The sequence below is a fragment of the Hyalella azteca genome, unplaced genomic scaffold (assembly GCF_000764305.2).
Source record: "Hyalella azteca isolate HAZT.00-mixed unplaced genomic scaffold, Hazt_2.0.2 contig11277, whole genome shotgun sequence".
NCBI classification, from domain to species: domain Eukaryota; kingdom Metazoa; phylum Arthropoda; class Malacostraca; order Amphipoda; family Hyalellidae; genus Hyalella; species Hyalella azteca.
The window spans coordinates 744,460-757,976 of NW_025941278.1; the positions used below are offsets into that span (position 1 = coordinate 744,460).

Below are 13,517 nucleotides of genomic sequence, written 5' to 3' on the forward strand. Positions count from 1 at the left end.
AAAGATTTCAGTAATGTTCTTGTTAAGAATACGCACCCCAGTCGCGTCTGGAGTGCTTATTCTTAGCAAGATAAGAATTTTTTACTGAGGACATACTCTTCTCTATTACTTATGCTCTCTGTTTATATTGACGTTTCGTTGTATAGTGTAAACGTAGGATCCATTGGAGCGGAATTTGCTTGCGAACTTCCTGGATCTAGTTGCTTTCTTGTTGAGCTCTAAAAATTTCATTTTGTTGCTAAAATGATTCGAGGCGTTGTGATACCAGCAGCTTTAGCTGGCATTGTCGGATACATAGGAATACTTGCAAAACCAAGCTCTTCATTGTTCTCATATCATCCTGCTTTCATGACTCTAGCCGTAAGTATAAAATGGTATATTTAACGTCAATGTTGCCACGTACCTAAGTCGCCACAATCCACGGCACTTACGTCTCCGGAAATCAATAGATAACAATACAGAAACCATTTGTAAACAAAACTGAACCGAACTTTTCAGCAAGATCAAAACAGCTTCACAGTTTTGACTTTTGAAGTATTTGGAAATTGGAATGATATGAAACCTAGTTCATTGAGACTAAGAAAAAATGATTGAGTAGTTCTGACCAGTAATCCAGTATTAGGTACCACCGTACCGGTACAGTTATAATTTTACTGTTACATGTTACATATAGAGTTATAGTTAATACCTAGGTACTTAGCATTTAGCAAGGCGGTTCAGTCTAACTAACTCAGTCTCAATTTTTGAAGTCATGATTGTGCTTTCACATTGCAGTATTTGCTGAGGCCTCCCGCCTCAGTGCCATCAGTGCCATGGTAGCCCTAAGTCCCTAACTGACAGTCAGAGTGGCAGTTGGCACTTCATACATATGTCATTGACATTTGACAGTATAGTTAGCAATAGGGCTGGAAAAGTCCTATTTTTGTCTGAAATATCGAGGCTCTAATATCATATAATTTCAGTAGGTTAACTAGGTATGAAATCTTGCGACTTGAATGTCATAAATTTTTGTTTGATTGAAAAATCACGGTTTGCACTTTGCAAACATGTCACTTCATAAAATTTTCAACTTCCGCAATCTGCATTGCTTTGCCGTTCCCGCCAAAATATCCTGCAGAAAAAACATAAACATCGTAATGTAAACAAATCAACTAAACGTTTTGTTGAAGACTTGAAGATCGCGCATAGTTGCGTACTTGCGTTCAACTTGCGGTCATGTCAAAGTGGTGAGACTGCATTAACACGTGCTCAACTTAACAGTAAAGACAAATTTTATTATTGCCATTTGACTGTTTTAGGGTAAAATTAGAGATTTGGGGTAACACGTGCATGCATAGTGGCAAAGCAGAGAGTTTTTTAGACTTTTCCTCAAGTTCATTTTTGAGTTCTATAAGTAGACCAGTAAAGTATCTTGGATACCAGAATTATCCTACATAAGAAATCTGTTAAAATCTTGAGTAAATGAGGAAATTAAAAATGAACTGATTCTAAAAAATCACTGGTTTGCCACTATGCATGCATGGACTCGTAAATTTGCGCCTCGTAAATGGCTTTTCATGGCCAAGATAGGGAATTCACGGCTCGGTGAAATAGAATCACGGCTCGTAGAAATGGAATCACGGCTGGCAAATCCATAAAACCACGGCTCGGAAAATTCAGTCGTGGCTCGCCAAGTAGATATATTTCATGCCTGGTTAGCAAGAGGTAAAATTTGCAATTGACCAATGTATATTGTAAATATGATTATTAGATTATAGGACTAAATGACTAATAATAGGAGCATTTTTTTCAATAAATCTGCAGACTGCAAGTTCTAGATATAATTGCATTTATAATGTATTTTTCATTATGCCTGGAAGGCCGGAAGATCTTGTGAGCATGTCGGAGTTAATTTTATGTACACCAGGTATAAAAGTCACTTTGATTTTTTACTCCACAGTCCAAACCAAGCGGCAAGCATGCTAAAAAACCAATGTACCACAGCCCAAATGTAAATTTAACTTGGAGGTACTAATTTTAATTTTTGCATTTGAGACAGAATTGGGCTTTAACATTCAATGATTACCTATGAATTTAGGAGTAATATCCTTATATTGCTACTGAATTAATTAATTCTCTAAAAATACATTTTACTTTTCCAATTTATGAATTTTTGTAGATACTGACATTTGATAAACACTTTTTAGTGCATTTTCTCAGTTATGTTAAAAAAAAAAACAATATTGTGCTTGACTGCTTGTTCTGTCCGTCCATCCATCTGCCTGTGCGTCTGTCCATGACTTCACATTTTCTTCTACGAGAAAATGCCCTCTCTGTCACTCACTGCAATGAGTACTGATCTAATTTATTTATTTCTTCAAATTATGAAGATGTGGTCATGTGGCCTGGTGGCCATGCCATAGTATTCCATATTAGGTGCTGTGATCCAGTTCATTGCGATTGCATTATAGAGTTTGAATATATTTAAATTAGTATTTTAGGCGTTCTGTGTAATTAGTGGATATATTTTACTAGAAAAACATATATTAGAGTTTGAACAGGCATATAAATACATCTGATGTCTAATTTCTTTCAGTTAGGTTCCCCAGTTACACTACAACACCAAGTCTTCCACCTAGTTCTTGCTTTTTCTTTTCAAGGGTGCAGCTGCTAGCATCTTGCCTATTCCCATGACTTAGCAGTATTCAGGGCTACTTAAATGATATCACTGCCATTCACTGCCTCCAAAAGGGCCTCAAAATGATAAAAAGACATCTAGTTTGAAAAATCCTTTCCAAAAGCTTGAAATGTTCTTCATGATAACTCATGGTTGTTGCAGTTTATTGGGATGCTAAGCAGTGCTGTGTTGCTCCTGAACCGTGACGTGAAGCTTTCACGTCGTTCTAAGACCTTCCTGCACTGGCTGCTCAATGGGCTTGCTGGGATTGCTGCAGCTGTAGGTGAGTTAGTCTATAACCATAAACCTATGTCAATAATGAATTAAATTTGTTCATGTTCACTTACATTGACAGTATTAATAATATGGACAATAATAATATAATATAAACAGATGTCTATTAATGATGGATCCAATGGAATATTCATTCATATACAAAACAAAAAATTGTACCTAATATTATTATGAAATATTGTGCATCATGGATAAAATTTGTTTAAGAATAGGTACTTGTTTGTGTTTGTTTATGCTCATTTCAATTACTCCAGGTTTTGGAAGCATTTACTACAACAAAGAGTTGAACAACAAGCCCCATTTCACATCCTGGCATGGCTTGATTGGAGCCACAGCATGTGCCCTGCTACTGAGTCAGCTCACTTTTGGAGGAATTATGAACTACCCTCAGTATGCCAAGCCGGTGTTGTCATACAGTGCACTTCGTAGATGCCATGCGATCAGCGGTACCACAGTGTATCTCCTTGGCTCTGGTGCCTTTATATTTGGCCTTTTCACTACTTGGTTCCAAAGCCAGGCTAGTGCCCTAGCCATCATTACTGTAATAGGAGCTCAAGCTCTAGTTCTTGGGTCAATTCTCCAACAGGTCTGGAAGGGACTTGGTGTTTTAAACAAATCTTGGAAGAATGTAAAGAATTGATTAACATTTTTTCTCTGTCACAATGGCATTATGCAATCCCTTCTTGAATATTTTCCAATTTTTCTGTGCTCCGGGATTATGCAAATGTTAGTATTTTTTTTAATTATCTAAGATTTCACGGGTATCAATTGTGTCCGAGTGCAGAAACAGTAGAGAAGTTATTCCTCGAGTGTTTTTATTCATTTGTTATGATATTGCAAAACGTGGTAGATACGTTCTAAAAATTTCAGTTTATGAAAACACATCCAGGTTTCGCGTTCAACAAAATCAGCTCCCTGGTGCATGATAAACATGGTAATCTATTACACAATATTGCGTATCATCTCAGAGCAATATTATACTGTTGAATATCGACAGGTATATTATTTTTCAAGTTGGTACGGATTGCTATCAGGTTTCTTTCCTGTCCTGCATGCTAACTATGGTGCCTCGAACTTCATCAATGGTTTGTTCCAAAACTTAGCTGTAAGTTCAGAAGTAATAATTTTGTTATAATTGTTGACATTTTTCTATCACGGAGCAGGTATATCTATTTTGTATGTTGTTATCACACCAAAGTTTAGTCACAATCATTATTTTTGTATGTTTCATAAATAAACTTTCCTATCCACTCAAATATTATTCGCCGAGAATATTAGGCCTAACATTTTTAATGTGGGATACACGACTTACATCTACGCCGGTAAATCAGACAAACGCAGAGAATCACGTTTTAATAAACTTTAAAAAATAACGAAAATCACTTCAATAACAAGTTCAACACAATGTAACAGCCTCATAAATATGCTAGCATTTCTATTCTGAATTTCCGACCCCCTCATAAATTTCAATGACAGACGATAGACATCACACGTTGATATGACTCAGGAAAATCACTTTAATTTGATCATTTGGCTTCTAAAGCATCTTGTCAAGTTAGAGCTAAAAAATGCCAAACTAATGAAATATACCATTCAATAACAATATAATTCACGAAGAAGACTGAAGTCGGAGATTCATAATGCAATAGTTCCCCACGCACAGGAAAAATTGCATTAGTCTTCCATTTAAGAAGTCGCTCAAATAGGACGTCGTAACATTAACCTACAGATTTGCATCAAATACACTAGAATCTGCAATTGCTTGAGAAAGCGCTCGTTAGAACTCATGTTTGAACAGAGCTTTTGAGACGTGGTAGGCTTTAGAGTCAACCCGCGTTTCGGTTTCAGTCAACTTCTTGCATCAGCGGTGCATTATTTGAGTTATTCTATTAACAATGTGGTTAAACTATTTTCACGTCAAATGGTACTTTTATACATACTCCATATCGTAACTTCAATTTAGCCCTCTCCCTTTTGGTCCCATTTTTAATGTTTGGTACAGTCATAATTATTTAGCAACATTGCTCAATATCCATGTTAAATATCTTCGTTGGATTCGCCAGCACATCAATACTTGAACACTTTAACTCATTTCATCATGCCAAAGAAATTGGTCTTTTTGTGACCTAACCCTAAAACATTGCAATGTCCGAAATGTTTTAAAATTTGTCTTAGGCAAATTAGGCTGCCTATTGTGGCTAGTTTAACGTCTTAACATCTTGCTATGTTGAATTACTCCGTGTGTTGTTTGGAGGCTCGTACATTGAGGCACTGGACTATGCCATGTGTGTATGTGTGTGAATCTTACTAATTAGTACAGATAGAGGCTTAATCTAGAACTCCATCGTGGAGCAATCAAAAAGGTCTAGGTAAGACTAGATTTTACTAACTAAAAACCCTCAACTTAGTTTTCTCTAGTGCCTCATTTGAGGGGCTAAAAACAAAAGTTAACTCACAAGAAAATCATAAATGTCAATTGACCATTGAAGAACGCCTGTTGCAAAAAACCAAACTTTGTTATCGCGTTCTTAATGGCACAAATCTCACAAATAGTCCACCACAAAAGAATACGAGACAAGACACTTAGAAGCAGCAATCAAAAAAAAAACAAACTAACTAAAAAACGGCAGAATATTATAAGATACACATTGCAAGCTCTGATAGCTGAACACTAAGAAACAAAATAGACTATGAATTATAGAGCAGAAAAAAAAGTTCATTGGTTACTACTGTTCCTGGGAGACCCATTCTTGCAAGCATTCTCTAATTCCTTCTTTAAAAGGAACATGAGCCGATATATTGAGCTCCTCAAGCCTGGAGTTATCCATGCGGCTGTCATAAGGCCGAGGTGCGCCAGGCGCCGGTTTGTTGTCAGGGGTGATGTGCGAGTGCTGCAGGGACAGCACCTCTGCTATTGCCACACACATGTCGTACTTCGTGAGCTGTTCCTGCCCGCTCCACTGGAAGATGCCATTCAGCGACGGGTTCTGGAAAATGGAGCCATTGAATAACATCACTCATATTGCCATTCAGTAGAAATAAATCAAAATGAGCTCAGGTAGTGAAAATAGTCGTGAAAGTAATAATAAATTATATCAGTATTGTCAGAAATGCTTCAGAGTCGAGAATGAGGGATACAAACAATAAGAGACTCGACTATATTAAATTTTTTCAAAGCTGCTCAAATCTACAAATAGCTAGCTCATGCATAGTTCATCATGTACATCTCTACAGGATGGGAAGTTGATTCCTCACTTATTGTTGGCCTAGTATAAACGAGATTCATTAGTTTTGATGCCTAGTAAAAGTGAGCATACAGGAAATTTTGAGGGTTGGCAAGCCATTTTAAACTATCTAACTAAATATAAAACTTTCCACTTTAAGGGAAGAAATAGAAATTTATCACATGTGATGTAAATTATTTCCTTCCACAGTCTACATCAGCCAAATACGAGCAAATATATAAATATTCTAAGTGGGAGGAAAACAGCTTGCCATTATCAATGTACAAGCAGAGTCACCTGCAGCAGCTTGGTGACCAGCTGACAGACTATGTCTGCCACGGCAGCAACGTGCATGGGGTAGCGCTTCTCGTAGTTGGACACCGTGGTGGGAGTGTCACTTGCTTGCACCGTGCGGAGCAGCGTCGTCACGGCACTCTCGTCCAGGTACTCAACAGGCCCATACAATATAGGTACGCGCAGGACAGCTGCATCTGAAAAGTATTGATAAGGCAAAAAATTATTAAAAGTCAAATACATTTTAGGACTGAAAACTCAATATGTAATAATCTATGGTAGGTACTTATACTGCAATAAAATGAAAAAATAGCTCCTGTGAAAAATATGGACCAGCTACAAACTGGCTTAATTAGATAGAAAAATAGGGACGAAATGATCAATTCCCAAGTTAAGCTCAAATTTCTGAAACAGAGCACTGCAATAAATCATTACCTGGATGTCCAGCCAGCACAGCTTTTTCACCCTCCAGTTTGGTGATACCATACTTGTTTAGAGGCTCTGGCACATCATCTACTCGGTATGGAGGATGGCTTCCATCAAATACATAGTCTGTGCTGATGTAGATTATGCGGCTTCCCACACTTCCTGTTAAATACAATAGTGCAATTATGATGAACACATTTCAATTTAAATAAATCATGATTATTACTTAATTTGCTTATGCTTAGGAATATTCTACTTATGATTAAACACACAAAAATTATTATTAGCTGTGTTGAATTGAGAGATTAAAATTTGCTAGAAATTAATAGAATCATAATTTTACACTTGGTATCCACCTATAACAAAGTGGATATCATGCAAATGATTGAAATGGATTGATTGCAGAAGTATTAAATTGAAATAAAGAAGAATTTTATTGTTTTTTTGAAGCCTGTTGGGCCTTAGGCCTATGTATATGCTGCATTGAAACAATTCTTTCATCAATTTTGGTTTTAATGGTGTTTACAAATTGTAGACTACTGTACTTCTACTGTCAAAATAGTCCATTTTCCTGTACTAAACACGTCAAACCCAGAAAAGGTGTAAAAATATTTTAATGGAATTGAAATACTTACTAGCCAGGGTTGCAAGATTTTCACTGGCAGTAACATTGAGGTTTCTTGTCTCATCATACTTATTTTCAACTTTGTCAGGAGCTCTCTCAGCAGCAGCATGAATGATGCAGTTAGGTTGTTCTCTTTCCAGCACAGCTTTGACCTGAGATGGGATGGTAATATCCACCTTCTCTAGTCCAGGTCCTGCTCTATAAATAACAATATGATGACAAAGTTTGAATGTAAACAAATAATTACAAATAAATTCAATTTATAGCCTACTACAGATAATTCAGCTATCATTCACTACCATGAAGTTATATAACAGACTTAAGCCAAAAACTAGGGCAAATAGAACAAAATATATGTTGAGGATATAAATTCAATTACTATACAGTTTATAAGATATAGTTAATTTTGACTGTCAATGCATATGAGACATGAGAACCTAGATCATTGACTTATAGTCCATATGCATGCAGAGTACCTAAATAACCTAATGATTTATGTTTACACCAAACTTGTGTTAGTTGTGTATATATCTATATTATATATAGACTATGACAATTCATCACTTCAGTATGAATGGTATGGTTCATGATCAAGATGAAGATGGGACAATAACACCATTTAGACAGCAAGCTACAATTGTCAGCAGTCCCTACAGTTATAAGATCCAATTATTGGTATTGATGAATGAAAACTTTTTTTTTAAGCTGACATTATTGAATTTATTTAAACAAATAATTTGTATACAAACTAGCCCTTCTTTTAACATAATTTGTCATTTATAATGAAAATTATTTCCTTGACAAGAAAATAAGGTTTTATCAAATCCTATACAACACAAGGTCCCTTTCATTATTGGAATACCAAATTTGCTTGATCATACAATTTAGCAAATTAGGGTGTAATGGCAAAATAAACAAATTACGGTATATATATAAGAAAGAACTGATCATCAACTATGGTACCGTAGTTATTTGAAGATAATATGGCTTATAATATACCTTTTCTACTCTAATATAATAAAAATATCTAATTTAAAAAGCATTTATATTTTAGATCAAACCCAATTTCATGATTATAGAACAACAAAATGTCATGCCTATCAAAACTATATCTTATTAGAGCCAGAATATTTCACAGAAAAAATTGAATTTTTTCAATCCTTTCAGACTCCACTCTCCAGCAGCCCAGCTACCTAGTATTGAAAAATAGCTGCAAATGGGATCCAGCAATTATCCTTTTTTTTTCCTTATTTCTTCAGTAAAAAAATAATAAAAAAACTATTTTTCCCTGTGATTTCTAAAAATCACTCATGAAATAATCATTTTTGCTAGCAATTTTGGGAAGCTTGAGAATTAAGCCCAATATCCCAAATAGGATTCCTGCTAGACAGCTAGTGCTAGATCATTAGATGAATTATTTCATATCAAATTGTTAAGGAAAGACTGGAAAGTACACAATTGGGCTGCTAAATTCATTAGAATTTAGAAATAGGTGACTAGATAACTGCAATTTTTCAGTAATAACAGCAATCCCTTGATTAGCACAGTTTGAATACCGTGTTTTTGATTAACGCGGAAAAAAAATTTGCAACCTACCCTTAATCTATGCGGTGCCAGTTTTGATTAGCGCGACTTTTTTTCACAACGCTTCATTTTCCCGCCTCTAGCTAGAGGTATTCTGTTCATAACAAAAGTGTTACTGTTTGCTTATTAGATCTTATGTTGTTACTTTTGTTACGACTTTTGGAAAAATTCACCAAATGTTGTTACTTTATGAATTTCAGCCAATAATTCTTTAAATAAGGTCCCGTTCCGTATAGGCACTCGTGCTGACTACAGAGTCAGTTTAACCGCGCCTTGTCTCGTTCATAACTCGAATGGTTGAGTTCGGCAACGTTCGCCGGTAAGTGCGCCATGCCGGTGGCCTCTAGTTATATACTTGTTAGCCTTTAACTGGTCAAGAATCAAGATCGCTGCCATATCTACTGCTCATTTTTATCAAACTACATAATTTTCCTTGATAAATTACCATCATAATAATGGACAAAAAGGGAAGAAATCTAAATCTAAGGAGAGAAAGAAATCTAATACTACTGTGCAATTGAAATTGAATTCGTTTTTCAGTAAAAAATAAATGTTAATTCATTCGCATTTCTTTTATTTAGCTATTCCCCTATTATTTAAAAAAAAATATGATGAATTTTAGTGGAAAAAAAATTATTATGTAACTTTTGCTATTTTTGAGGATTCATTATAATTATTCCCATATATTCTTAAGTTTGATTAGCACGGTTTTGCTTAACACGGTAAAACTCGGGGATTCGGATTTATTAACCGCGTTAATCAAGGGATTGCTGTAGTATGAATTTTCCCGTTTCGTTCACTCAGCCAGTCCCATGGCCGTGATTCCATGAAAAGCCTTGATTTGTTAGCTTGAACTTTGAAGCATGGCCACCCGCCACATTCACTCTGAATCACTCACATTGGGCGGCCATAACCGGTCACTGACCAGTGACCAACTGACCATTAGCCTTAGGTAAAACAATAACGAACCATTTTTAGAATATTTGAACTACCGTAGTTACCTTGAATATGCTAGTCCTGCAACTTCCCAATTCAACTGCCTGGCCGTTTTTATAATGGCTCGGCCAAGTAAACCTGAAGCACCGGTCACCAATATCTTGATATTTTGCTTCTCCATAATTATTATTGCAATAGAGGCAGTGTTTATATCGCGCACAAATGTCAAGAAGGCTATTGAACGTAGAGGCTGTAGTTACACGTGTTACAGCCGAGTCAATTTGTTACTATCAGAACTGAAAGAAGCTATGGCAGAAATAGAAATTTTACGAACTTAATCAATGCACTAAAATTACAATATAGCAAATTTTATAAAAGCTCTGTATAAAATGCCTAGCAAATTACGGACCAGGCAATAAGTCCAGCAGCTATCTCAATCAATCGTCAATTATGGAAAGATCGGGTTCCACAGGCCGGATCCCTTGTGAATCAAGTCACGAAAAGTTCAAGAATCGGCAACAGGCCATGGGCCTATTTCTTCAACGCCGACACTTCTATTCTATAATAATATTTTAACAATTTCTGCAATCTGAAAAGTGACAGTATTATCTTATCAAATCAAGTGATGTCGACGCTGATGAATAGGCTCGATGTGACCTGACGCCGATTCTTGTACTTTTCGTGAATTTTTTTTTCTTTTTTTTTTGCACAGATGATCTAAAAACAGGTTCTTTGATCGGATCTTTTGAAAACTGACGATAGTTTTAAATAGCTACCAGACTTCCACCATTTTCGATATGGGAATTGAAGGAGGCCTGGGAATTATTGCATATCGCCCCTCGACAGTATGGATTGTGGTTGATGCAAGTGATAATTTTATCTATTTTTTGTTAAAAACTTGAGTGCTTGAATACGGTAGAATTTTCAAAACGAGTACTATCTACTGCAAGGAGAAAATCACGTCTAAGAGGAAATCACGCCAATGAAGAGACCACGCCAATGAGGAGACCACGCCAACGAGAAGACTACGGCAAGAAAAAGGCCACGACCAGGACAAGCCCACTTCAAAGACAAGCCACGCCAATGACAAGCACACGCCAATGACGAGATCACACCAGGGTGGTAGAGATCGCTCTAGGAAGAAGACCATGCGATGTAGCCGGTAGGAGACTTCGCCAGGAAGGATAACCCGCCTGGAAGGATACTCCGCCAGTACGGAGACCACGCCAGGAAGAACACAACGCCATGGAAGAGACTACGTCAAAGGCACGTACCACACATAGAAGCACCTATCATGCCTGGGGGCACCTACACACGTAGAAGTGTGGTAGGTAGGTACTTTTTTGAAAGTATAGGCCAGGCCTGCCAGCAGCAGGTCGACTACGCTTGAGGGATAGCCTGTAATCCTTGGTTACCTGGCTGCCGTAACCGCTGTAGACGGTCTCGTAAATTATAGAATCAACGCAAAGATGTTAAAGTGATGTTTTTTAAAATGTTATTTTTGGATCATGAGTGTTGATCAGTGGGAGAAAAATCTTGGTTTATACACAAGTACCACCCCGGCTCAACGCCTTGCAGTAGAACAGCACTTTCATCGCTATCGCTTCCAGAAACTTCCACCATTGCGTGGCAACCGGCTGCTTTCGCAGAAGCTCAGCGCAAAACACCTACCACTTCAGACATTAAATCATCACTCAATAGCGGCAATGTAGTTATTAATCAACTCAATCCTGTTCCGGTTCTGAGCAACGGACATGACAACTGACTTTGATTTAGCAAGCGCGTTGAGAAGAGAAAACAGGCAAGTGACCTCCGAGTCAGAAAGAAGAGAAAACAGGCAAGTGACGGCCTTCCATCCAATTTTATAAGCAAATTTCAAATCAGAAGTACGTAAATAAATTTTTAACGATTTTTATAAGTAAAAAAACTCATTTCTTATTTCTTCAATGTGAGATTCAGCTGGAAGATGTGAGCTGGAAGATTCAGTCATTGGCTGCCAGAGGGTGGGAGTCAGGCGACGTGAGTAGCAGAGTAGGTTAGGCCAGATATTGTTATAAACTTGATTAGTCTTAGCATGCTTAAGCTGTAGGTGAGGACTTGCGGCGACTATAACGTTAAGCAGTGCGTCGCTGGTCTGGCTTACGCGTGTGTTCCAGCGTTGTCTGCGGTTTCTTGCACTGTGGCTTACACTAGACTGCGTAATATTGCATGGGCCCTAAAGACATGTATTTTTTATTTTTTTTTTCGACCGGGTACATTTTGGGGGACCGTAACGTTTTCAAGTACCACCTAACATTAGTACAACCTATAAGCCGTTTATAAGTTGAATTAGTCGCATTCTTTCTGAAAGAATGCAGGAATTATGTAACACAATATTTGGTAGAATTGGTTCTACCGCCACGCAAAAAGCGAATATCTTAAGAAACTTAAGACGGTCAATTTTGCATGTCCATTCTCATGCCTCGCTGCAAAACATTCCATTGCGTACATAGTTCATGATATTAAGCTCATATTTCGGATGTTGTATCGTCATTAAATTAAAAATTGGCTCTTATTTAATGGATAACTGAATTAAAGTTATAGTCAGTGATAACAATATTTACGTTCTCTCTATACAGCTTAACAACTTGTTGCCCTCTGAGAGTAATTACTCCTTCTTCATTCAAAAGCCTATTTCATTTTCCGTGCGAGTTTTTGTTGGATGATTCGCTACACTGAATCAATTAAAAATAATTCAAGAGAGTTAAATACTAAATTATTTATTTACGAAAAGTAAATCTGAGGAAACAAGAGTTGAAATTTTGGACAAGAGTTGAAATTTTGGTTATAAATGTTCAACAATCATCGACACCCTGAAAAATTTTTTTACACCCATGAACTGCACAATAATCTGAATAACGGCGCAAAAATAAAATCAAGCGTGTTGTTGAGTTAGTCAACATTGATTGGTTGTGTGTGAACCTTTGTCGTCACTGGCTTTCAATTCCAGTAATAGTGGCCCAGGCGCCGGCTGGCCCACTGATTACCTCAAACTGGGTGCATATTAGTGGCAAGCGACGCACCATTACCACTAACTGGGTGATCATTACTGGGGCCGGCCTGCGCTCCTCACAGCTCGATCTCGTCTTGCGCCACCGCCAAAAACCACCGCACCGTTCGTTCTTTGTAATAACAGACTACAGTAATTGGGTGAACCTGCCTCGGTGTTTAGATTTCAATGCATACTCGTAAATCATAGAATTCTTGAAGTGTGAACTATTAAAATGTAAGTCGTGGAAAAGTCGTGCTGGCTTCGGGCGGAGAAATAAATGTTATTTAGGTAAGAATTGAGATACAATTATTTATTATTCATACTTATTTGAGAACTTCATTAGAATGAGACCGTTCATTATTTTACGATGTGTTTATAAATATATAACAAAAAAAGATCTTTAAAATTTTAAATCTTACTTTAAATGTTCTTCATCTCATTCATAAA

General features: G+C 36.9%; 2 protein-coding genes across 2 annotated transcripts; one reads left to right on the top strand and one right to left on the bottom strand.

Moving 5' to 3' along the window:
• The first annotated feature begins 114 nt into the window (after positions 1-114).
• Positions 115-4,200, top strand: LOC108678816 (transmembrane reductase CYB561D2). The gene is made up of 3 exons (XM_018167301.2): positions 115-360; positions 2,819-2,939; positions 3,205-4,200. The coding sequence occupies exons 1-3, from the start codon at positions 244-246 to the stop codon at positions 3,588-3,590; spliced, it is 624 nt and encodes a 207-aa protein (XP_018022790.1). The 5' UTR covers positions 115-243; the 3' UTR covers positions 3,591-4,200.
• A 90-nt stretch (positions 4,201-4,290) lies between these two features.
• On the bottom strand, positions 4,291-10,362 carry LOC108678815 (methionine adenosyltransferase 2 subunit beta). Its single transcript, XM_018167299.2, has 5 exons — positions 10,105-10,362; positions 7,530-7,717; positions 6,904-7,056; positions 6,472-6,665; positions 4,291-5,937 (listed from the first exon to the last, which is right to left on the bottom strand). The coding sequence occupies exons 1-5, from the start codon at positions 10,218-10,220 to the stop codon at positions 5,677-5,679; spliced, it is 912 nt and encodes a 303-aa protein (XP_018022788.1). The 5' UTR covers positions 10,221-10,362; the 3' UTR covers positions 4,291-5,676.
• Positions 10,363-13,517: the final 3,155 nt, after the last annotated feature.